This window comes from Macaca mulatta, chromosome 19 (assembly GCF_049350105.2).
Source record: "Macaca mulatta isolate MMU2019108-1 chromosome 19, T2T-MMU8v2.0, whole genome shotgun sequence".
Classification (NCBI taxonomy): domain Eukaryota; kingdom Metazoa; phylum Chordata; class Mammalia; order Primates; family Cercopithecidae; genus Macaca; species Macaca mulatta.
In genome coordinates, this window is record NC_133424.1 from 43,676,876 (window position 1) to 43,703,235 (window position 26,360).

Genomic DNA, 26,360 nt, shown 5'->3' on the forward strand with positions numbered 1-26,360 from the left:
ATCTGAAATATATACACAATGGAAAGCTGGACCTGAACAGACCCTCAACAAAATAAAACATTCATTTTTCAGGATTTTTATTAGCACCTACTATTGATATTTAAAGGCTTATTGTCACAACTGTGCACATCTCCAATTTTTTTTCCTACTTGTCATCTCATGCGTATTTCAGAAATAATGTGGCTGTGTTTTACTGAAATAGGCACGTCAATCCACATCTTGTTCTTTTTGTTTATATCTGCAGTCCCATTTAAATTCAGTATTTCCCACCACAAACGGTGTTAGAAAATTCTATTTCGGGCTGATGAGAAAAAGTACAGCAGGATATGGTTCAAAGCTTAAGCTGTATTTCTGCTCTTCCAGAGCTAGCATTCCACAAAAAATAGTTATGCTAAAATAAACAGTGGTAGGAAACCAGTGGTTTCAAGGCTATCTGCACTTTCTAAAACCCTTCTCCATGTGAAGCCTGAGAACACAGTTGGTGCAGCTGTGCCTCCCTGGAATGGTGATACTAGAGTCCACCAGTTCCACCGCAGAGGTGAAAAACTCTAACATGAGGCTCTTCGGCATTTGGGCCCCCCTGGAGCAACCCTGTGCTCAGCCTGCAAATGCAGACAAAAGCTCCAGTGTACTGTCTGACAGTTGTTTTTTTAAGTTCCAGGGTACATGTGCAGGATGTGCAGGCTTGTTACATAGGTAAACATGTGCCATGGTGGTTTGCTGCACCTGTCAACCCATCACCTAGGTATTAAGCCCTGCATGCATTAGCTATTTATCCTCATGCTTTCCCTCCCCCCATCCCACCCCCAACAGGCCCCAGTGTGTGTTGTTCCCCTCCCTGTGTCTATGTGTTCTCACTGATCAGCCCCCACTTATAAGTGAGAACATGTGGTGTTTGGTTTTCTGTTCCCGCGCTAGTTTGCTGAAGATTATGGCTTCCAGTTTCATCCATGTCCCTGCAAAGGACATAATCTCATTCTTCTTTATGTCTGTATAGTATTCCATGGTGTATACGTACCACATTTTCTTTATTCAGTCTATCATTGATGGGCATTTGGGTTGATTTCATGTCTTTGCTATTGTGAATCGTTCTGCAGTGAACATATGCGTGCATGTATCTTTGTAATAGAATGATTTACATTCCATTGGGTATATACCCAGTAATGGGACTGCTGCATCAAACGGTATTTCTGGTTCCAGATCTTTGAGGCGTGGTAGCATGCACCTCTAATCCCAGCTACTCGGAAGGCTGAGGCAGGAGAATCATTTGAACCCGGGAGGCGGAGGTTGCAGTGAGCCAAGATCGTGCCATTGTACTCCAGCCTGGGCAACAAGAGCAAAACTCCATCTCAAAAAATAAAAAATTTAAAAGTATACCTGCAAACCAGTCCAAATGCTAACCTCTTCACATCAGGTGCCATCCTGCAGGCCCAGGGCATAGCTTACTAGTTCTATCAAGTGGCCTTGTGATCAGGCAGGAAAACAGCAAAAGTGGCAAAAATAAAACCAAATCAGCACTTGTCTTTAACCATAATCCACTGATGAAACTTACTCTTGAAAGATAAAGTGGAACAAGGCACGGTGCAGTGGCTCATGCCTGTAATCCCAGCACTCTGGGAGGCCAAGGCAGGTGGATCATTTGAGGTCAGGAGTTTGAGACCAGTCTGGCTGACATGGTGAAACCCCATCCCTACTAAAAATACAAAAATTAGCCAGGCATGTTGGTGGGCACCTGTAATCCCAGCTACTTGGGAGGCTGAGGCAGGAGAATTGTTTAAACTCAGGAGGCAGAGGTTGCAGTCAGCCGAGGTTGTACCACTGCACTCCAGCCTGGGCGACAGAGTGAGTGTGATTCTGTCTCAACAACAACAAAAAAAGTGGAACAAGAGCTTCACAGCCATATTCCTAACTAGGTTATTCCTTACAAAACTAACAAGAATAAGTATGGACATGAGATACAAAGGGCATGATCGCTAATTAAAATCCTAAAATAGTAACACCTATCTCCTGTAAACAGGCAAGCCAGCTGCACCTATACATTGTATTAAATACCTTAAGAGTTTTTGAAATTCAAGACATCAGTGGCTCACTGTAATCCCAGCATTTTGGGAGGCAAAGGCAGGAGGATTGCTTGAGGCCTGGAGTTTGATACCAGCCTGGGCAACATGATGAAACCCCATCTCTACAAAAATAAAAATAAAAAAATTAGCCTGGTGTAGTCCCAGTTACTCGGGAGGCTGAGGTGGGAGGAATCACTTGAGCCTGTAGCAAACTGTGATTGCACCACTGCACAACACCCTGGGTGATAGAGCAAGATGAAAGAAAAGAAAGAGAGAGAGGGCCGGGCACGGTGGCTCAAGCCTGTAATCCCAGCACTTTGGGAGGCCGAGACGGGCGGATCACGAGGTCAGGAGTTCGAGACCATCCTGGCTAACACGGTGAAACCCCGTCTCTACTAAAAAATACAAAAAACTAGCCGGGTGAGGTGGCGGGCGCCTGTAGTCCCGGCTACTCGGGAGGCTGAGGCAGGAGAATGGCGTAAAAACCCGGGAGGCAGAGCTTGCAGTGAGCTGAGATCCGGCCACTGCACTCCAGCCTGGGCGACACAGCGAGACTCTGTCTCAAAAAAAAAAAAAAAAAAAGAAAGAGAGAGAGAGGAAAGGAAAGGAGGAAGGAGGGAGGGAGAGAAAGGACGGAAGGGAGGGAGGGAAGGGGAAGGGAAAGAGAAAGGAAAGAAAAAGAAAAGGAAAAGAAAGGAAGGAAGGAAGGAAAAGAAAGAAAAAAGAAGAGAGAAGGAAAGGGAGGGAAGGAGGAAGAAAGAAAAAGCAAGAAAGAGAAGGAAGGAGGGGAGGGAGAAGGAAGGAGGGGAGGAAGGAGGAAGGGGAAGGGGAGGGAGGGTGGGAGGATAGGAGGGAGGGTGGGAGGAAGGAAGGAAGGAGAGAGAGAAAGGGAGGGAGGGAGGGAGGGACTAATGGTGTGCCTGAAACAATACACATCCACCTTAACCTTCAAAAGAATGTACTTTTCACATGGGTAACGGCAAGTACTGCCAGTTGTTCCTCAACATCCATTCTTCCATGATCACAGAATTTTTAGCTGGGCACAAAGCTGCCCAGGTAGGCTGTATTTCCCAGGCTTCCTTGTAACTGCATGAAGTCATGTGACCAAGTTATGGTTCATGGGATATGATTAGTGATATATGAAAGTTCTGAAGAGATCACACCAGGCACAGTGTCTCATGCCTGTAATCCCAGTACTTTGCGAGGCCAAGGAGGGAGAATCACTTGAGGCCAGGAGTTCCAGACCAGCCTGGGCAACATGGTGAAACCCCATCTCTACAAAAAAATACAAAAATCAGCCGGGTGTGGTGACACACGCCTGTAGTCCTGTTACAGTAGGCAAACAGCTAGACACGAGCAGGAGGGGAAGCCCCTAGAAAAGGAAGGTCTGGGAAACCTCATGCCCAGGGACCACCCAAAATTTGCAAAGTATTAACATCTCTAATGCTGGAGGGGGTGTGCAATGAGTCCAATGTGAGCAAGGAGGTGGGGAAATACCTATGCAGAAAGGAACACCCCTTAAGACTCCTAGTAAATCACCCACTCTTCAGTAAACCTCTCAGAATGTTGCTAGCTGCGTGCTGTTGAGGGAAAGATGGCAAAGGAGAAATTCCTAAGATACCAGGTGCAATAAATACAGACCTGACCTCTATACAACCCTCCTGGGGTGGCGGCAATGAGCAATGCAGCCATTTGGTAGAGTCTGCATCCAACACCGGCCACACATGCCCACCAAATAGTAGTAAGAGAGGGTCCCATGAGCCTGGGAGGGAACGAGGCAGTGATAAAGGCAAGGACTTAAGGCAGAAGCAGGAAAACTGGACAAAGAAAAAGGGCAGGGACTTAAGACAGAGGCAGGAACTTCCAGAAAAAAATCGGACATCATTAAAACCCACCACAGAACCCTTGGAGCGGCTGCTGGCTCGTTCTGTCTCCGCAGCTGGCTCTGCCTCATCTTTCAAAGTATTCTGTCTCTCTAAATAAACTCTCTGCTCTCTGTTTTCCTTCAATCAATTCTCTCTTTTTTGGCTAAACTGTCTCTTGGCCGAATTCCTTCTCCCAAGGAAGACTAAGAACTGAGGACTCTGCCTTCCAGGTAACACCCCCAACTACTCAGGAGGCTGAGGTGGGAGGATTGCTTAAGCCCAGAAGGTCGAGGCTGCAATGAGCTATAATTGCACCACTGCACTCCAGCCTTGGCAACAGAGTGAGATATGATCTCTAAAAATAAAAATTAAAACTATTTTTTTTAAAAAGAGATGAAACGAATCTAGGATCACAGAGTTCAAAGCTGGCTGAGAAAATATACCAGTTGTCCTTGAAACATCCACTGTATTTGATGGCTGTCTTTTCTCTAAACATATTGTAATGCAAATATAAAATTGTTTTGTTTCATAAAACGATAGAATACATCAGCTGAATTCACCACCAAAAGAAATGAAAGACACTTCTGGGTGTGCCCTTAAAATGAAGGGAAGTTCCACCTCCCCTTCTTTCTCTGTGCTGCCGCCTGTTATGTAAATGTTATGATCACTAACTATGAGAACAAGCACAGGACAGAACTAAAACTCAACAACAAAACCCAATTCAAAAACGGGCAAAGGGCTTGAATAGACATTTCTCTAAAGAAGATCTACAAATGGCCAAAGAGTACATGGAAAGATGCTCAACATCACTCATCATTAAGGAAATGGAAGTCAAAACTGCAATGAGATACTACCTTATGTCTATCAGGATGACTATCAAAAAATAAAAAAGCAGAAGATAATAAAGTGTTGGTAAAGATGTGGAGACACTGGTACCCTTGTGCACCATTGGTGGGAATGTAAAATGGTACAGTCACTGTGGAAACAGTATGGTGGTCTAATGCGCACAGAGTTTCAGTCTTATAAGATGAAGAGTTTTGGAGGTATATGGTGATGATGGTCGCACAACATTATGAATGTAATACCACGGAACTGTACATATAGAAATAGTTAAAATCAGCCAGGCACAGCAGCAATCCCAGCACTTTGGGAGGCCAAGGCGGGCAGATCACTTGAGGTCAGGAGTTTGAGACCAGCCTGAACATGGTGAAACCCTGTCTCTACCTAAAATACAAAAATTAGCCAGCTGTGGTAGCAGGTGCCTGTAATCCCAGATACTTGGGAGGCTGAGGCACAAGAATGGCTTGAACCCAGCAGGTGGAGGCTTCAGTGAGCTGAGATCACAGCCTGGGCGACAGAGCAAGATAAGAAGGTAAATTTTATGTATTTTGCCACAAAAGAAAAATTTTTTTAAAAACCACAAGTGTGACATTTTTGTTGAAAGGACCCTGGGTCCCTGACATTGTGGAACCAGACTGCTTACATGACAGAAATAAACATCATTTCAGCCACTGTCTTTGGGTCAATACTGATCCCTCAGCTCTTATTTCCAGTCTGTCCCACCATTTACATATCGAGAAATACATTAAAGGGAAAAGTAAACCACCAGGATTCTGCAAGGATCCAACCACCAAAACCTAGTCTATATCGGTGTTTCTACCTTTATTTCATTACCATCCTCCTAAGCCCTTCAAGGCATTTTTCCCAATTAATTTCCCCACCCATGACACAGAAGTACTGTACTGTTTCTCTTTCTAGGTACTGTAAGTGTATCTGTGCTTTTTCTTTTTTTGTTGCGGGGGGGACGGAGTCTCACTCTGTCACCCAGGCGGGAGTACAGTGGCGTGATCTCAGGTTACCGCAACCTCCCCCTCCAGGTTTAAGAGACTCTCTTGCCTCAGCCTCCTGAGTAGCTGAGTCTACAGGCACGTGCCACCACACCTTGATAACTTTTGCATTTTTAGTAGAGACGGGGTTTTGCCACGCTGGCCAGGGTGGTCTCTAACTCCTGACCACAGGTGATCTGCCCACCTCGGCTTCCCAAAGTGCTGGATTACAGGCATGAGCCACCGCGCTAAGTCTGTATATCTGTGCTTTATACATTAAAATAGTAATTTTTTCCAACAACCAGGGACCAGTTTTTCCCCACTAGGGGGTTATATTGCCATAGGGAATTCATCCTTGTATTTAAATGAACTGGTTGAATGAAGACAGTTACAGGGAGAGTTATTTATTTCAAACCTCATTTCCTGGTATCTTGACTGAACATCCAAAAAGGTCAAGAGATTGTGAGGAGAAACCTGTAAGAGGAGGCTGGATTTGTTACCTCCATCAAGTGGAGAATCACTAAAGTACAACAAAATCGACTCGATACAGCTAGACTCCATGTAGCTGTTGGGATAGTTTCCGTCTTCAGACCTGGACAGTTGCAATCAAACCTGTGGACTTTATGCATAAGGAGTCCTTTGGGTTATCTCATCTCTGTCCACCAGTTGACTCAGGAAGGTTTGTGGGGAGCACTTGATAAGTGTTAGTGAAAATCCAGCCATAATTTAAGGCATGATAAAATCTCTGAATTCGAGAGCGTTAGAAACACATCCTTTTCTGGCTGAAAGTCCTGCGTACAACAAGAAGAAAAAAAAAAAAAAGTCCCAAGCCTAACAATACGCCTTGGCATCTATTAGTGGGAAAATTCTGCTGCTGAGATTTGTGGACACGTGTGTACATGCCTGTTTTGCAGGAAATGACATTACAGCAGTCCAAGGAAACAAACCAGAAGGACCAGCCAAGGACACTGTTTCTTGGACTAACATCTAGGGAATCAGCACATGTGGCAAAAGCTTATGTAATAAAACATCATCATCTGCTTTAATTGAATACCTTACCTATTCGTGTCCTCATTCAAAAATATACAAGTTATTCTAACCATGGAAATGAAAAAAAGTGTAGGTGGTAACCATGGAAATGAGAAAAGTACAGACAAGTAGAGGTAAGCAGAGAAGCAGGTGTTAAAGAAGAAAATGAGGCCAGACACAGTGACTCACCCCTGTGATATCAGCGCTGTGGGATGCCAGGGCAGGAGGATTGCTTGAGGCCAGGAGTTTGAGACCAACCTGGGCAACATACTGGAACCCCACCTCTATTAAAAATTGACCAGGTGCAGTGGCTCACACCTGTAATCCCAACACTTTGGTAGGCCAAGGTGGGTGGATCACCTGTGGTCAGGAGTTCGAGACCAACCTGGCCAACAGGGTGAAACCCTGTCTCTACTAAAAATACAAAAAAGTTAGTGAGGTGTGGTGGTGCATGCCTGTAATCCCAGCTACTTGGGAGGCCGAGGCAGGAGAATCACTTGAACTCAGGAGACAGAGGTTGCAGTGAGCCGAGATCACACCATTGCACTTGGTCTGATGACAAGAGTGCAATGGGTGACAAGAGCGAAACTCTGTCTCAAAAATAATAGCAATAAAAGAAAATGAAACAAAAATTCCATATGTAAATACTTCGCTAACTTTACATTTTATAGAAATCCTTGGATTTGTGCACCTATGCTAATCTGTCTAAAAATGTCACTATTTTAAAGCACTACAAATTTAGTTAATATAAAGTTGAACAAAGGAAGAGCGAAAACACAAACAACATTTCATAATGCTTTTCTGAATGTTCCCGGACCAAATCGAGGGTCAGGCTGCTTATTCTCACAGCCCAATAACGAGATGCAGATGAACTGGGAAAGGAGGGAGTTTATTTCTGTAACCGGGTACAGGGAGAAGGCCTAGAAATTATCCCCAGACCAACTCAAAATCATAGTGTTTCAGAGCTTATAGACCTTCTCAGCTATATGTCTGTGTGTAAGTGTGTATTCACCTAAACACATAAGTGATCGACTTTTTCAAATCTATAACTAAGATCTAAGTCCTGAAGACCTTCCTCTGGAGCCTCAGTAAATTTATTTAATCTAAATGGGTCCAGGTGCTGGGGTGATTACCCTTATCTTGTTTCCTGCTAAATCATGGTTTGGGGAGTTCCTTCGGACCCCAATAAAACTAGTATAATCCTAAACGGGTCGCTTCAAGACCCAGGAAAGGCCAGGGCGAAACTCCTGATGGGCATTTGCTACATTCTAGCCTTTGTATAGGGTACTGGCTCTATCGGTTTTTACTATTTAACTTCACCACTCAGTCAGTAATGAAATGGTTGTTACGGAGGCCTGCGTTAGTGAGACCTGGCCTGCCACATGAAGACTCCAAGAGAAGCAGCCATCTATTGACAAACACTTTAAAGGAGGGAAAGAGGAATCCAGTGTGATGTCAGTCACTGTGGGACTCTGGAATGATGCAGGCATAGAGGAAGCTCATCCCTGGCACTCGGCCTGGGTTCCCTAAGACCTACACAGGCCGAGCCAATCTCAGAGGACTGCCATAGACACGCCCCACCTCTGTGGTCTCAGACATGAGTCATACAGTGTGTGTAAAACAATTCAATGGGATGTATGCAGAAGACACTAGGATTTCCACGTGTAATCACTTTGTTTAAAAATATGTTTATATGGGCTGGGTGTGGTGCCTCATGTCTGTAATCCCAACACTTCGGTAGCCCAACGCTGGAAGATCACTTGAGCTCAAAAGTTCAAGACCAGCCTGGGCAACATGGTGAGACCTTGCCTCATTTTTAAAAAAAAATACGTTTATACATATACAGAAAGAGAATACAAAATTTTTTTCTGATAAAAGTTTGGAGGCTGGGTGCGATGGCTCACACCTGTAATCCCAGCACTTTGGGGAGACCAAGGCAGGCACATCACTTGAAGCTAGGAGCTCAAGACCAGCTTGGCCAACATGGTGAAGCCCCGTCTCTACTTGAAGTACAAAAATGAGTCAGGTGTGGTGGCACACGCCTGTAATCCCAGCTACTCAGGAGGCTGAGGCACGAGAATCGCTTGAACCCAGGAGGTAAAGGCTGTAGAGAGCCGAGATCGCACCACTGCACTCCAGTCTGGGAAACAGAGTGAAACCCCGTCTCAAAAAAAGAAAAAAAAGAAGAAGAAGTTTGGAGACCACTGCTTTGATTTTCACCAAGACACTTGAAAAGTCAACTAAATTGGATGAAAGCACTGTTGGAAAAAAAAAATATACGCAGTGTACCAAACTGTCCCATACATGTTTCTGTAAGGGAATACTCAGCATTGTAAATATCTCATTTCTCCCAAACATTTCTAAACATTTTATATAATTCTAGTAAAAATTTCCATGGATTCTGTTTTGGAACTTGCTAAATGATTATAAAGTTTATCTGAGCAAATAAATATGCAGAAATTGCCAAAATACATATTGAGACGGAGTTCCGCTGCTGCCCAGGCTGGAGTGCAATGGAGTGATCTCGGCTCACCGCAACCTCTGCCTCCCGGGTTCAAGCGATTCTCCTGCCTCAGCCTCCCTAGAGTAGCTGGGATTACAGGCTTGTGCCACTACACCCGGCTAATTTTGTATTTTTAGCAGAGACGAGGTTTCTCCATGTTGATCAGGCTGGTCTCGAACTCCTGACCTCAGGTGATCCGCCCGCCTTGGCCTCCCAAAGTGCTGGGGTTACAGGCGTGAGCCACTGCGCCCGGCAACTATCTAATTTTAAAAAAATTGTCAAGTCTCTCTCACACCATATTAAAAAGATATAATATTTTTAAATACTAGCAGAAAGAATTAAAAAAACATTTACGATCTTGAGACGGGGAAGGTTTTTCTAAGCATGATGGAAAAACCCAGAAGGCATAAAAGAAAGTTGACAATATAAAAATGGAAAATCCCTGCACAGCAAAAGACATCATACCAGATACACAATAATGAGAAAATATCTGCAGAATATATGACAACAGATTAATAAATACCCATAATCAGCCAGGTGCAGTGGCTCACGCCTATAATCCCAGCACTTTGGGAGGCCAAAGTGGGCAGACTGCTTGAGCTCAGGGGTTCAAGACCAGCCTGGGCAACATGGCAAGACCCCACCTCTACAAAAATTTTTTTTTTAAATTAGCCAGGTGTGGTGGCACATGCCTGTGGTCCCAGCTACTCAGGAGGTTGAGATGGGAGGATTTCGTGAGCCCAGGAGGTTGAAGCTGCAGTGAGCTGAGATGGTGCCACTGCACTCCAGTCTGGGCAACAGAGCAAGACCCTATCTCAAAAACAAAAACAAAAATAAAAAAAACCCGATAATCTATAAATAATCCCTTCATAGCAAGATTAAATAGATGGTGAAAGAACACAAAAAGACAAATTACACAAATTAAATGCAAATAGCCAATAAACTCCTGATATATTGTCTTCACCTCACTAATAAAGAATGCACACTAGATAATCATGTATTATTTGTCACCTAAGATTGGCAAAGGTTTAAAATGCTAATTGTTGGCAAGGGCATGGAGAAATAAGTGCCATAATACCCACTGGTGGAAAAGAAAAACAACAGAATCTTTAACCTTTTTGGAATGTAGCTTGCCAATGTTTATCACAATTTAGAATATGAGTTATAGGGCTGGGCGTGATGGCTCAGGCCTGTAATCCCAGTACTTTGGGAGGCTGAGGCTGGTGGATCACTTGAGGTCAGGAGTTTGAGACCAGCCTAGCCAACATGGTAAAATCCCATCTCTACTAAAAAGACAAAAATTAGCCAGGTGTGGTGGCGGGCTCCTCTAATCCCAGCTTCTTGGGAGGCTGAGGCAGGAGAATCACTTGAAGCTGGGAGATGGAGGTTGCAGTGAGCCGAGATCGCGCCACTGCATGCCAGCCTGGGTGACAAAGCTAGACTCCACCTCAAAAAATTAAATAAAATGAACATTGTATTTCAGACAGGAAAAAGCCAGTAACACAGAAGAACTCACACCCTTGGGATCCCAAGAAAAGATCCATGGGAAGGATGTAATGAACGGTGTTAATGACTTCTGGTGCAGTGCTTCTCAAAGTGTGATGTACATATAAATGAACTGGGGGTCATCTTAAAATGCAGATTTTGGCTACACAGGTCTTGGGTAGGACCTGAGACCCGGCATTTCTCAGATGACCCCAGGTGATGCCCATGCTGCATAACCCACAGACCGCATGTTGAGTAACAAGGTTCTGCTGTGGTTCCCTAACTTTTCTGAGAACAGAATTATCTGGAAAACTTCTGTATTGGTCCATACAGCTATACATACTGCTCTGAAGAATACTGCTGTAAAGAATGCCCAAGACTGGGTAATTTAAAGGAAAGTTGTTTAACTGACTCACAGTTCAGCGTGGCTGAGGAGGCCTCAGGAAACTTACAATCATGGCAGAAGGCAAAGGGGGAAGCAAGGCACTTTCTTCATAAGGAGGCCGGAAGAAGTGCTGAGCGAAGAGGCAAGAGCCCCTTATAAAACCATCACATCTCGTGAGAACTCACTATCACGAGAACAGCATGGGGGAAGCTGCCTCCATAATTCAATTACCTCCACCTGGTCTCTCCCTTGAACGGTGGGGATTATGGGAATTACAATTCAAGATGAGATTTGGGTGGGGACATAAAGCCTAACCATATGAACTTCTTAAAGATTAGTGGTCCCCTAGCCCTACAGATTCTAAATTCAGTAGGCGTGGGGTAGGACCTGACAACGTGCATTTTTTTTTTTATTATACTTTAAGTTCTAGGGTACATGTGCACAACGTGCAGGTTAGTTACATATGTATACATGTGCCATGTTGGTGTGCTGCACCCATTAACTCGTCATTTACATTAGGTATATCTCCTAATGCTATCCCTCTCCCCTCCCCCCACCTCACAATAGCCCCTGGTGTGTGACGTTCCCCTTCCTGTGTCCAAGTGTTCTCATTGTTCAATTCCCACCATGAGTGAGAAAATGCAGTGTTTGGTTTTCTGTTCTTGCGATAGTTTGCTAAGAATGATGGTTTCCGATAACGTGCATTTAACCTCCCAAGTGATGGTGACAGTGACGCTGCAGATCCCCAGACCACACTTTTGAGATGCACAGCACAAGTATTGCTGGCCCTGGCAGAGACAACCAGGGAGACCATTTAGGCTTCTAAACCTACTGCACACCAGAAGTCTTCCTCTACACCACCACTGCAGTCACAGTCCATTACTGGAGCCCATTCCTTTTACATTTCCTCTCTGGCTCCTGGCTCATATGGCCAGAAGTGTGAGCGAGGACCTACACTCATTACCCATCACCTCCATCGTTACTTTATCAGAACCAAAGACTAATTCTTAATTGGCTTATTCTCCCCAAGACTTACTCTCAGCAGTAGGTCCTACTTAGGAAAAGTCTCAAAGCTTTATCTTGCTTAGGAATGTCCTTTCATAGTATTAAAACAAGCAGCTGCTGCTGAATTCTACTTTCTTTTTAAGCGATGATGTTTCACAATGGTCACATTTCCCCCAGAGTGAAGAGAAAAAAAAAAAAAACCTATACAGTAAGAGGGAAATCCTATTTAAGGGGGACTCAATTCACCTACGTATTGATGAAGCAGACAAATGTACATAAAGTCATCTTAACATGACAGATAATAAACATACAGTCCTTGCCCTCAAGCCAGGCGACAGAAAAGCTACCAACCACCAGGTTGAAACAAGACAAATGTCATCTGAAAAAACAGCTGCATTTGTTTCTATCGAAGTCTTCCAGCAGATACCTTAATATCTTCGCACAGAATGTGTGCTCTTTACTAACAACCGACACACAAAGGAGGACGATCTCCAGCAGAGGTGACTAGGAAAGGCTTCCTGGATGGAGTAATTTAGTTTGGAGTCAGACCAATGAGCGCCTTTTCAAGGGTGGAGGTCCCAGATGGCCATTCCTTTAACAAAAATCAATTAACATGTAAAGTATATGCTGACAAATAAAACGTTTGATGGGCCCAGTGCAGTGGCTCAAGCCTGTAATCCCAACATTTTGAGAGGCTGAGGCAGGCCTGCCTCAACTCAGGAGTTTTAGACCAGACTGGGCAACACAATGAGACCCCATCTCTTCAAAAATTAAAATGAATCTCAGCTACTCAGGAGGCTGAGGAAGCAGGGTCACTTGGGTGCACGGGACTAAGGTTGCAGTGAGCTATGATCACACCACTGCACTCCAGCCTGGACGACAAAGCAAGACCCTCGTCTCTACGAAAAATTTAAAAATTAGCCGGGCATAGCAGTGCGAGCCTCTGGTCCCAGCTACTCGGGAGGCTGAGGCGGGAGGATTGCTTGAGCCCAGGAGGTCGAGGTTGCAGTGAGCCGTGATAGCACCATTGCACTCCAGCCTGGGCGACAGAGAGCCTCATCTCTAAAAAATAATTTCAAAAAAGGTTCCATTTAGTGTTTTTCGTGGTGTGACTAACAAAGGTATCTAGAAATATAGCACAGTCACTACCTGCTCTCAAAAAGCGGCTGCCAATCTAGTTTGGAGACAGAAAAATATACCCAAGTGAGAACACAGAGGAGTCTATTTTGTGAAAAGGGGCGTCTTTGGAGACGAAAATCCCTCTCTGCGGGACGCTGACGGGCAGTCGTTAAAGGACTTCAGCGGCAATCGGGCACTGGGGCTTTGCCAAGGCTTGGAGGCGGCGCGCCAGGCCGGGCAACGCGGGAAGCGGGGCAGGCCCGAGTGGCCCTACTGCTGGCGTCCCTACCGATCCCTGCGCATCCGCCACACAGCAGGGGACGGCAGGAAGGAGGAAGGATGGGAAGTCCCGTAAATCAGGCCCTCAGGGGCTCCCAGGCCCGCACCATTCCCAAACCCCGGGGGCCACCGCAGAGCCGCTGCTCCGGGCCGTGTGGCTCGAGGCGACCCTTCCTCGGAGTCGCCGGGCCCTCCTCTCCCGAGCCGAATCTCTAGCTCTGGCCTGAGGTGACCGGCGCCGCCGAGAGCAAACACAAGATTCGCACCCCGCTCCCCACGACAGCGGCTCCGCGGCGCCGCTCAGAGTCTCCGGAACAGACCAGACTCAAGGCAGGCCAGGCAAGCGGAAGTGTGCCGCTTCCTTCCGGCCAGCGCCGCACGAGACGGGGCGGGGATCCGCGGAAGGAGGCGGAGACTCCTGTTGACGAACAGCTCCTGGGGCCTATGGGCGCGGCCGCAGCCGCCAGGCCTCTCCGGCGCGCCCCCTCCCCGGGGCTGTCGACGCCCCCCAGCCCCTCATTTCCACAAAGCTCCGCGGCGGCTCTGCCCTCCTTGTCCCCGCGGCGCGCTGCGGCCCGTGGCGCTGCCCCGCTCCCGCCTAGCCCAGTCGGCCTCCTTCCCCTCCCGGAGCCGCGCGTGAGGACCGCTGAGACCGCAGGTCTGTGGCGGCGCGCGGGGACGCGCGGGGGAGGGTCCCCCGAGAGGGCGGGCGGCCGCCGGCGGAACACACGGCTACAGCTTTGAGCCCCTCAGGCCGCCCCGCCCCGCCGCGTGGCGCATTCGGGGGGCGCGGCCGCGGCGTCGGGGCGTCGGGAGGGGCGGAGCGCGGAAGTGTCAGCCGGGACGCGGGCCGGGCTGGACTCGGGAGGGACCAAGTTTGCGGAGCGGCTTCTGCGCGACGGCAGTGCGGCGAGGCAGGGCCTGGGCTGCGACCCCCAGGGCCGCTCGCCCGAACTTCCCGGCTGCCCCTGTCCTGGGAGACCTACCTGATGGGGACGCCAGGTGTGCAGGGGCGTGGCGCGTAGGTAAGCGGACCCGGTGCCTGCCTCACCCAGGGGATGCTCACTAGAGCGCTAGGCTTTTTAATTTTTTTTTTTTTAGAGACGGGGGTCTCGCTCTCTGGCCCAGGCTGGAGTGCAGTGGCGCGATCACGGCTCACTGCAACATCGAATTCCTGGGCTCAAGCGATTCTCCCACCTCAGCCTCTGGAATAGCTGGGACCACAAGCGTGCACCACCGCACCCGCCTAATTATTTTATTTTATTTTATTTTATTTTATTTTATTTTTATTTTTATTTTATTTATTGTATAGATAGGGTCTCGCCCTGTTGCCCAGGCTGGTCTCAAACTCTTGGTCAGAAGTGATCCTCCTGCCTCAACCTCCCAAAGCGCTGGAATTAACATGAGCCGCCTTGCTCGGCCAGCACTAGTCGTCCTTATTAATAAAGAATCGAGTCTGGTCCCTTTTCAGTCGCTTACAATGGCATTCCTTTTGATCTGATGGAGGAACTTTTTGTTTCATAGTTCATGGGACTATTGCAGTGCCTGACACATAATTGGTACTTAAATATGTGTTGGTTTTCTGCCTTACCATATTAGAATATATGAATTGTTTTAAAAAGTCCTTTCCCACTTAGGGAGGACTCTAGGATGAGGTCACATGGGGGATAAGCCCATCTGTGGCTGTAGGACTTTGTTAAACACGCTCTCTGTTCCAGGTTCTCCATTTCCAGTGCTTGAAAGCGCAGTACTTAAATCTGGCTTCCTGCTTTTTTATTTTTTATTTTTGGTATGAATGAATACATGAATTGTATAATGTTAGTTGGTTTGTTCTGTAGAGCAAGTTCCCCTTAGGAATTAATAAACTGTGGAAACAATCATGTCAGGCTACTAGTCACATTTGAGAAATAATTAGTAAGAGGCTGTTCATTATTCAGAGGAGTGAAGCAAGATGTTCTGGAGGACTAGAACCTGCTTACTCACTGCCACCACTCCCCCGCCTCCCACTTACTGCTGCCAAACCAGGCTCCTGCTCCCCGCAGTTACTCCCACCGACGCTCCCTGGGATAGCAGCTGCCCTGATTGGCACACCCCCGCAGTCATCACCACTGAGGCATATTCCTGAAGCTGCCAGTGTGAATTGTTTTATAGAACACTGGTGTTAAAATTCAGGTACCTGAGACAAAACAATATTTTAGTTCTTCAAAATCCGGTTGTCAACACATTTACTATGGAGTATCTCCCACGTGGCCACTTCTGTGGGAGGTACTGAAGACCTACTACCGCCTATGGAAGTAGAAAATAATACACAACTGTGTAATTACGTGACGCATTGCATGGTAACTGCTATGGCTCAGGGAGGGAGAAGATCAGCCAGAACTGGAATGTGCCAAGATGTTCTGGAAGAACAGCGTCTTGTGTGTGTTGCTCACCTGGTTTCGTGACTCCTGGCAGGGCCTGCTGTAGAGCACATGCTTCATGAATAAATATGATTGAGTCAAATAAATATTTATGTTTTGAGTGTAGCTTTGAAGGCCAGCAACGATTTAGATGGCAAGATCAAGGGCAGGCTGGGCAGAACGGCTCATGCATGTAATCCTAGCACTTTGGGAGGCCAAGGCGGGGAGGATCGCATGAGGCCAGGAGTTCACTACCAGCCTGGGCAAGATAGGAAGACCCCATCTTTACAAAAAATAATTAGCCTGGTGTGGTAGCACATTCCTGTAGCCCAGATACTCGGGAGGCTGAGATGGGAGGATCACCTGAGCCTGGGGAAGTAGAGGCTCCAGTGAGCCATGATGATGCCACTGCACTCCAGCCTTGGTGACAGTGAGACCCTGTCTTAGGGGGAAGAAAAAAAAAGATGGGAGGGCATGCGAATCGAGGGAAAATGGCATTAGTAAAGGCATTTCAGCATGGATGAGCACGGGGTGTGTTGGGGAGAAGGTACTGACGTTGATGGCCTGTTTATTTCTGTGTAGGAGTGATTGGGAGAACAATGCATGAAAGTCTGACATCATGATGTCCATTCGGCAAAGAAGAGAAATAAGAGCCACAGAAGTTTCTGAAGACTTTCCAGCCCAAGAAGAAAATGTGAAGTTGGAAAATAAATTGCCATCTGGTAGGTGATTTAAACTAAAGCAGCGATTTGGATTGCTTTTATTTCTGCATATTAAAATGTCACTCTCCAATAGGATAAAAATTTGTTGGGACCTGACAATTAAAACTTGTTCTAGTACCCTGATGTTCTAATTGCAATTTGATTGGATTGATTTTACAGTTATGATTTGACAAAAGATGAAAGAACGTTGATTAGAAGCATTTGTCAGCTGTCTGTTCATTAACTTATGGTTCTTCCAATCTCATCCATTGACTCTAGAGTAATGGTCCCCCATCCACACCCCAGAGTTTAGTCTATCTCTAATTTTTGTGGTCGTGTATACTGTTCACACCAGGCAGCCTTACCTTGGGTGAGTTTCTCATTTCATTAAAATAGTGAACGGTGGATCAACATTTTTTTAAATTCCTTATAATTTAGTCAAATACGTGAAGTTTTCTTTTGCTTTTTTTTTTTTCTTTTATTGATGGGAAAAGTAATCAGAACTTGGTCAGTTGTTTGTATAATGGTAAAGCTTGCTAAGTGATGCATCAAATAGCATTAACTTCTGTCTTCCTGAGTAGGTTTTATAACTAAAGCATGGTCAGGATTTTAAAAGTTAACATGAAAATCTTCATACCCATTAACCATTTTGGATATCTGACAGAATTTACATTATTTACAGCCATGTTAATTCTTACCAGCCAGGCTAGTAAAGCGATCTGTAATGGGAGGTCATGCCACCTGGCTCAGCCATTAGCAAGTAATCAATGCATTTTGGATAATAGTACTTTCTGAACACCTTAAACACTGCAAAGAAAGAAAAATACACTCCCATCCTGAAACTAACACCAATGACACTGTCTTGCTGTCTAAATGTCTTATTCTGCGTATGTATACCCATAAGCATTCATATACAGTTTTGCAAGATTGGGATCTACGTGCTATTTTGTAGCTTGCTGTTTTTCTCTTACTATGTTATGAACATGTCATAAGCCAGTTAACGTATTTTTGAAATATCGAAGTAAAGTATTTTTATAGCTGCCACTGTAGAAGTGAAAGGTTTTCTTACCATTTGCTAATACAGACAGAACCGTGATCAGTTTCCTTGTGGCCATATGTTTGTTTAAAACTTTATTTCCTTGGGGCATGTCTTAGTCCATTTCTGTTGCCATAAAAGAATACTTGAGGCTGGGTGATTTATAAAGAAAAGAGGTTTATTTGCCTCAGCGTTCTGCAGACGGTACGGGAAGCATGGCACCAGCATTGGCCTCTAGTGAGACCTCAGGAAGCTTCCAATCATGGTGGAATGCCTAGGGGAGCCAGTGTATAGAGATCACATGACCAGAGTAGAAGTAATTTCCGAGGAATACAGGGTGTCAGGCTCTTTTTTAACCAACCAGCTCCCCTAGGACTAACAGAATGAGAACTCGAGAACTCGGTACTGCTAGAATCTCACCAAGCCGTTTATGAGGGATCTGGTTCCATCACCACACCACCTCCCATTAGGCCCCACCTCCAACATTGGGAATCATATTTCATCATGAGATTTGGAGGGCCAAATAGTCAAACCATAGCAGGATACTTGCCTAGATTTGGAATTACTGGCCAAATGGGATGCTCATTTTGGTGGCTTTTACTCACTGCTGCCATGTTACATTCCAGAGAGGCACCAATTTATTCTTCTATCAGCAATGTTTGAAGATGTCTATTTTTTATACCCTTACCAAAACAGAGTATTCGCATTTTGAAAGCTGTCAAATTGGCCAAGATTTTTAGAAGTATAACTCACAGTTTTGATTTGCATTTCTTTAACATTAATGAATTTGAACATCTTCAGTCTATTATTATTGGCCACTTTTTTCTATTGTACATTGCCTGTTCATGTCCTTTATCTTTTTCCTACTGCAGTATTCATCTTGACAGGACAATAAATTGTCCTGACATAAAATAAATTGTCCTGAAAGTATTCATCTTATATTAAGGGTATTTAAGCTTTCGTATATGTGCTATCCATATTTTTCCTAGTTTATATGTCCTTTAACTGGAGTTATGTTGGATTATTTATTCTGTAAGTTTTTTCCCGCCAGAGCATTCCTGCAAAACCTGTGGGTTTTAAAAAAAAGTTTTAGGTAATCGGCCAGGTGCAGTGGCTCATGCCTATAATCCCAGCACTGTGGGAGCCCGAGGCGGGTGGATCACTTGAGGTCAGGAGTTCAAGACCAGCCTGGCCAACATGGTGAAACCCTGTATCTACTAAAAATACAAAAATTAGCCAGGCATAGTGGTGTGTGCCTGTTGTCCCAGCTACTCAGGAGACTGAGGTGGGAGAATTGCTTGAACCTAGGAGGCAGAGGTTGTAGTGAACCGAGATTGCTCCACTGCATTCCATCTTGGGCAACAGAGCAAGATCCTGTCTCAAAAAAAAAAAAATATTTTTTTAGGTAATTAAGTTTTTAAAATAGCTTTTAAAGAATAAACCACCGGTTGTACCTAGATCATCTAAAAGATCGATTGCGTCCTAGGCATGTAACACATTTAGTCATCCGTTTAACAGACTTCATAGTTAAATTATGGTTGTTAAAGTGTGCCAGACAGAGGTCCTCAGTATTAAAGATGAATAAGATAATATATTTGTCTTCAAGAAGCTCACATTGTAGTTGGCAGAACGCACACATGAACAGTTGGATATGGGGCAAAAGTTGTAGTAGAATAAAACAGGTCTGTGGAATCAGAAAGGACCCTCTGTTGGAGACAGGAAAAGCTTTCCCAGTGACAGGCAGCTAGACTTAGCTTACTTGGTAATCTGAAGTAGAACTATTACATTCTAATTTTTTTGCTAACTTAGTTATTTATCTGTTCCATTTTTCCAAAAGGTTGTACCAGTAGAAGATTATGGAAGATTTTGTCATTGACAATTGGTGGAACCATTGCCCTTTGCATTGGACTTCTTACGTCTGTCTACCTTGCCACGTTACATGAAAATGATTTATGGTTTTCTAATATTAAGGTATGGAGTTTCTTTGACCATTGTATGATTCACTCAGTGGGGTCTCCAGTAGTAAGCCATGTGGATGAATGACCAAGGCAACACAGTTTTACCATAAAGAATCCAATCTCTAGAAAGGTTGAACTATAGAGTGAAAAGATTTTTGTGTTTATTATTTTAAAATAACATATCAGAATCTTTTTAAAAATATTTATTTATTTATTTATTTTTGAGGTGGAGTCTCACTCTGTCACCCAGGCTGGAGTGCAGTGACACAATCTTGGCTCACTGCAACCTCTGCCTCCCAGGTTCAGGTGATTCTTTTGGCTTAGCCTCCCGAGTAGCTGGGACTATAGGTGCGTGTCACCACATCCAGCTAATTTTTGTATTTTTACTAGAGACGGGGTTTCACCATGTTGGCCAGGCTGGTCTCGAACTCCTGACCTTGTGATCCGCCTGCCTCTGCTTCCCAGCGTGCTGGGATTACAGGCATGAGCCACCACGCCCAGCCAGAATCTTTATTTTTAATTTTTTGAGATAGGTTATTGCTTTGTCACCCAGGCTAGGATGCAGTGGTGCAAACATGGCTCACTGCAGCCTCAGCCTCCTGGGCTCAAGCGAGTATCCTGCCATTGCTTCCTGTGTCGCTGGGACCACAGGCATGCACCACCTCGCCAAGCTAATTTTTTGATTTTTTTGTAGACAGGGTCTCACTTTGTTGCCCATGCTGGTCTCAAACTCCTGGGCTCAAGTGATCCTACTGCCTCGGTATTCCAAAATATGAGAATGAGCCACAGCACCCAGCCCAGGATTTTTCTAATCAAATGAGTTTTTTCTTTTTCATTAAATTATTCTATTTATTTAGCAGTTACTCTAAATTAGTATTATTCAAGTTATAGATTGTGAAATTAGTGCAGTAGGTCATGAGTAACATTTTTCTTAATGAGATCAAAAAGAAGAGAATACTGTCACATCTAGTAGAGTTGAGGATTGTTTTGTGAAACTTTTAATTATATATATATGTGTGCACAAACTGGGTCACAGTATACAAGGTACTTCTCTTTTTTTTCTTATTGGCTACAACAGGAAAAAAACCAACCAACCAACCAACAAACAAAAAACCGAAAAAGAAATAAAAAAGCCACTGCTTTAAATCATGAGCTCCACAGAGGGTCCTCAGCATGTTCATGCCTATCTAATACTCTGTGCAAGTGGTTTTGCAGGGCATAGGGCGATGTGGAACCTATGATATTTCCAGGGAAAGGAGCAGTAATTTTAATCCGATTTGCAAGAGGGTCAGCCGGGCATCACGCCTGTAATATCAGCACTTTGAGAGGTCGAGGTGGGTGGATCACTTGAAGTCAGGAGTTCAAGACCAGCCTGGCCAACATGGTGAAACCCCATCTCTACTAAAAACACAAATATGAGCCAGGCACGATGACATACACCTGTAATCTCAGCTGCTCAGGAGGCTGAGGCACAAGAATCACTTGAACTCGGGGGGAAGAGGTTGTGGTGAGCCGAGATCACACCACTGCACTCCAGCCCGGGTAACAGAGTGAGACTTCGTCTCAAAAAAAAAAAAAAGTTGGGAGGGTGGTCTGTGACTCTTTAAACATGTTTCCTTGTTTTCTTTTTTTCTTTTTTTTTTTTTTTTTGAGACGGAGTCTCACTCTGTCGCCCGGGCTGGAGTGCAGTGGCCGGATCTCAGCTCACTGCAAGCTCCGCCTCCGGGTTTATGCCATTCTCCTGCCTCAGCCTCCCGAGTAGCTGGGACTACAGGCGCCCGCCAACTCACCCGGCTAGTTTTTTGTATTTTTTAGTAGAGACGGGGTTTCACGGTATTAGCCAGGATGTTCTCGATCTCCTGACTTCGTGATCCACCCGTCTCGGCCTCCCAAAGTGCTGGGATTACAGGCTTGAGCCACCGCGCCCAGCCACGTTTCCTTGTTTTCTTTCTCTCTCTCTTTTTCAGCATTTCTTTTTTTTTTTTTTTTTTTGAGACGGAGTCTCGCTCTGTTGCCCAGCCCACTAGAACTCCTCTTGGCATTGTTTTCAGAACTCGTATATAACTTACATGTGGAAATTTACATCCAAATATACCTTATTTTTAAATCTAATATGTCATGCTCTTAAACTGTGGTGTCTGATGATTAGTTGCTTGTAAAGGTAAACAAACACCGTCAAAGCCAAAGATGTGTATCTGTAAGAAAGTTCAAAAGAAGTGACTGATGTAGGATCTAAAGACATTTTCCAAAGAAAGTTTTCCAAAACATTTTGAGCTTTGGTTCTCTTACTGGAATGAGCCTCCAAAGGAGATTGCTTTGATGAGAAATCTAGTTCATAAGAATAACTTCTAGTGTGTTTATTTTTAAACCTGCTGTGTTACTTTATGGGAACAGTATATATATCTTTATATAAATTATCATAGTACCAAAGAAGAATAATTCTTATCCTTCAGTGACAGTAGGTAGTTCTTCTTGTCAGAAGAATTTTACCCGTTTATCTATCTTTTTTTGGGAGGAGCTGGGGCGGACAGGGTCTTTCTTTGTCACCCAGGCTGGAGTGCAGTGGCGCAATCACAGCTCGCTGCAGCCCCAGCCTCCTGGGCTGAAGCATTACTCTGACCTCAGCCTCCCAAGTAACTGGTGCATGTCACTATTCCCAGATAATTATTTAATTTTTTGTAGAGATGGGCCTACTGTGTTGCCCAGGCTGTTCTCAAACTCCTGGACTCAAGCAATCCTCCTGCGTTGGCCTCCCAACGTGTTGGGATTGCAGGTGTGAGCCACTATGCCCTGCCTATCTCTTTAAAATGGAATGCTGGCAGGGCGTGGTGGATCACTTGAGGTCAGGAGTTTGAGACCAGCTTGGCCAACATGGTGAAACACTGTCTCTACTAAAAATACAAAAGAAATTAGCCAGGCATGGTGGCGCATGCCTGTATTTCCATCTACCCAGGAGGCTGAGGCAGGAGAATTGCTTGAACCCAGGAGGCAGAGGTTGCAGTGAACTGAGATCGTGCCACTGCACTCCAGCCTGTGTGACAGAGCAAGACTTCATTTCAAAAAAAAAGTGCTTATAAAGCGATTACCTCGAATTAAACCATGTAGTGCTTATATATTAACATAAGTATTTTGAAAAAAGACTGAAATATCCCCATGTGAGCAGATAGCTCAAATTAAATGCTAACAACAGTGTAGCAAGGAGACATGTTGAAAGAGATCATATAACTTAATTATAAACTATTAAGTGTAGCTCTTTAATGTAAAACTTGTAACTAGCCTTGCTGGTTTCCTTAAATAAATATACCCCATCATCGAGAAATTTGAACACCCTTGGTTTTTCTCTCTTTACTTTCACTGGGTTAAGGAAGTTCTAGTTTCACCTAGTATTTACTGAGCTCCTGTTCCGTGGGTAACATTGAGTTAAACACTCTGGAGAACATGGAAGGAATAACACAGATTTCTGAATTTGCCAGCAGATTTTCCAGTATAGTAAATGAATTGAGTAAGTATATATTAAGCACCTACAGTATGCCAGCAGGCACTGTGCTTAGTGGTAGCAGTATCACTGAATAAGACAAGGCCGTGCCCCCAAGGAACTTACACTCTTGAGAAGGAAACAGGTGAGTATCCAGACAATTACAGGACATCCACACTCAGTGCTAGGATGGGGTGAGATAGAGAGCACTGTGGGAGCACATAGGAGGGGGAGCCTAACCTCATTTTGGAAGATCAGGGAAGCTTTTCTAGAGGAAATGATGGTTAAATAGACCTGAAGGAGGAGTAAGAGTTAACCAGGCAAGCTGGGGAGGAAAGATGAGTGTCCTAGAAGAGGGACAAGTGCAGGAAATTGAAGAGGCAAGAGAGCCTGGTATGTGAAGCATTGCCAGTAGTTTAGCCTGGCTAGAGAGTAGAAGGGGAGAAGGGATGTACTGGGAATGGTAAACAGAGGCCAGATAATAAAGGGTCTGTCTTCTCTGTCTCGAAGATAGAACTCTCTCTGAATGTATTATAGTAGTGAGCCATATTTTTAGTGAGGCAGCGATGTCATCGTATTGGTGTTTCAGAAAGTTGCCTCAGGCTATGATGTGGAAAATGGATTTGGGGAGAGCAAAACTAAAGTCAGGAAACTGCTAAGATAATCCAGTTCAGTGGATTCAGTAATATTTATCGCATTCACATATTCAGTAAGTGAATATCTTCTGTGTGCCAGACACTTTTCTAGGCTTTGGGAATAAAACATTGAATACGACATAGAACTCGATTAGGATGAAAAGGGGAAAAATCAGAAAGAAAATGAAAATGAATCCTGTGGTGAAAGTCACACGGGATGATGAGATAGTCACTAGAAGGCTACTTGGAATAGGAAAGTAAAGCAGACCACTTTGAGGACATGTAAACCAAAACCTACATGATATTATAGAAGGAACCAGCCAAGCTAAGATCTGCGAGAACATTCTAGGCAGAGGAAACAGCAAGCCAAAAGTCTGTAAGGTAGGAATGAACTTGGCAAATCCAGGATCAGAGAGAAGGTGCATGTGGCCAGAATTTTATGAGCAATGAGGAGAAGGTACAAGAGAGGAGAAGAACAGATCACATAGGGCTTTGAGGCTGCAGAAGAGTTGCAGAGACGTGAACCGAAGTCAGAGCTTTTTAGGAAGTGGACTTGGAGGGATGTCTTGATTCATTGTGTAGAAGTTCGTTGAGAGGGAACAGTTGAGAGGGAACCTCGGTCCAAGCTGCCTGGTGTGCTTAGCAGCGGGGTGGATGGATGGACATGCCATTTACTGTGACAGTGAGCACCGGGAGGAGCAGAGCTGGAGGGTTTGAGTTCTGATACCAGCTACCCACCATTAGGCCAAACTTCACAGGATGAGAGTACAGCTCTCTACAAAAATGCCTTCGTTTCACACACCAGTGCAAGTTTGGGCCCCCCCACCCCCAGACAACCCTCACTTCTGACCAGCTGGCTACAAATTCTGAGGTTCCCACCACCCGCTCAGGTTCAACAGTTCACTAGAACAACTCACAGAATTCAGGAAAGTGCTGTATTATGACTACAGATTTGTTATAGCAAAAGATTACAAATCAGAACCAGCCAAAGGGAGTGACACACGCAGCCAAGTCTTCGAGGGTCCCTTTGGAAGCTTTCATTATCTTTTCCCCGTGGAGTCAGGCCCATTACCCTCCTGGCACATCAGTGTGTTACACTATGTGGAGCCAACCAAAGAAGCTCCCCTGAGTTCCGGTGTCTAGTTTTTATTGAGGTTTCATTATGTGGGCACGATTGATTGAATTATTGCCCACAAGGCTGGACACAATCTGCAGCCCTTTTCTTCTCCTTAGAGGTTGGGCTGCTAGCACATGGCTCAAAGCCCTGACTCTGAGGCCACATGGTTGAGTGTTCTGGCATGGCCAACCCCAATCCTGAGTCATCTCCTTAACACAAATTAGGAGCTCACCCTGTCACCTGCTAGCACAGGCTCTCAGATGAGGTCTGAAGAACCTACCATGAATAACAAAGACACTCTCATCACTTAAAGTTCCAAGGATTTAGAGCGTATCTTCCAGGAACTGGGAACAAACAGCAGCCAGATTCTTTATTCCTGGAGCGTAGAGTTTTGATATGGTTTGGCTGTGTCCCCACCCAAATCTCATCTTTAATTGTGGTTCCCATAATTCCCACATGTCGTGGGAGGGACCCAGTGGGAGGTAATTGAATTATGGGGGCGGGCCTTTCCTGTGCTGCTCTCGTGATAGTGAATAAGTCTCACGAGATCTGTTGGTTTTATTTATTTATTTTAATTTTTTTTTTTGAGACAGAGTCTCGCTCTGTCGTCCAGACTGGAGTGCGGTGGCACAATCTCGGATCACTGCAACCTCCACCTCCTGGGTTTAAGCGATTGATTCTCCTGCCTCAGCCTCCTGAGTAGCTGAGATTACAGGTGCGTGCTACCACGCCTGGCTAATTTTTGTATTTTTAGTAGAGATGGGTTTCACTATGTTGGTCAGGCTAATCTTGAACTCCTGACCTCGTGATCTGCCCACTTTGGCCTCCCAAAGGGCTGGAATTACAGGTGTGAGCCACCACGCCTGGCCAGATCTGCCTGCCACCGTGTAAGACTTGACTTTGCTCCTCATTCACATTCTTCCATGATTGTGAGACCTCTCCAGCCACGTGGAACTGTGACTCCAGTAAACCTCTTTCCTTTGTAAATTACCCAGTCTCAGTTATGTCTATTAGCAGAGTGAGGAATGGACTAATACAAGGTTACCTCCCCGTAACCAGGGACAGAGGCCAGCCAATTTTTTTCTTGCACAGGAGGCAAGGCAGGGAACAACGAGCTGAGGTTTGACTATGTTGTGAGGCACTTTTAAAGCAGTCCACACAGAAATATGGAGTAAAGGGAGCTAGACTTACGGGGCTGAAGGCAGGAGTTCCATCTGTGTTGGAAATGGGCATTTTCATATTACCATCTTGTAGATGTGTGGGTGAGATTGTTTCAGGAGTGTGTAAAATGAGAAAGGAAAGAGAACCTGGGCCAGTTTCTGTCTGTGCCTCAGATACCATCTGGGAAGCTATAAAACAGGCACTTTTCCCCACCCACCACGCTTGTCCTCTGAAACTTACAATTGAGCTCAGAGTCTTATTCAATTTTTTTCCTTTGTGTTGAAGCAGTAGTCCATGGCACACATTTTGGTTTGTTTCCTAT

General features: G+C 45.0%; 1 protein-coding gene and 1 long non-coding RNA gene across 6 annotated transcripts in view; one reads left to right on the plus strand and one right to left on the minus strand.

The window, feature by feature from the left end:
- Window positions 1-325: 325 nt before the first annotated feature.
- Window positions 326-13,844, minus strand: LOC144337368 (uncharacterized). Its single transcript, XR_013410410.1, has 3 exons — window positions 13,308-13,844; window positions 9,976-10,093; window positions 326-602 (listed from the first exon to the last, which is right to left on the minus strand). It is a non-coding gene; the product is annotated as an uncharacterized LOC144337368 (long non-coding RNA).
- Window positions 13,340-26,360, plus strand: part of DPY19L3 (dpy-19 like C-mannosyltransferase 3) — an 82,223-nt gene continuing 69,202 nt past the window's right edge. For 3 of the 5 annotated variants that reach the window (XR_013410406.1, XR_013410407.1, XM_015123489.3), the window contains exons 1-3: window positions 14,075-14,581; window positions 16,538-16,677; window positions 19,530-19,663. Coding sequence is in view for 3 of the 5 variants with exons in the window: in XM_015123489.3 (XP_014978975.3) it covers window positions 16,575-16,677; window positions 19,530-19,663 (237 nt within the window). In the remaining 2 variants the exon portion in view is untranslated. Of the gene's footprint in view, window positions 13,887-14,074; window positions 14,582-16,537; window positions 16,678-19,529; window positions 19,664-26,360 lie in introns of those variants that run through there. The other 2 variants (XM_077982051.1, XM_015123490.3) reach the window with 2 other exon arrangements.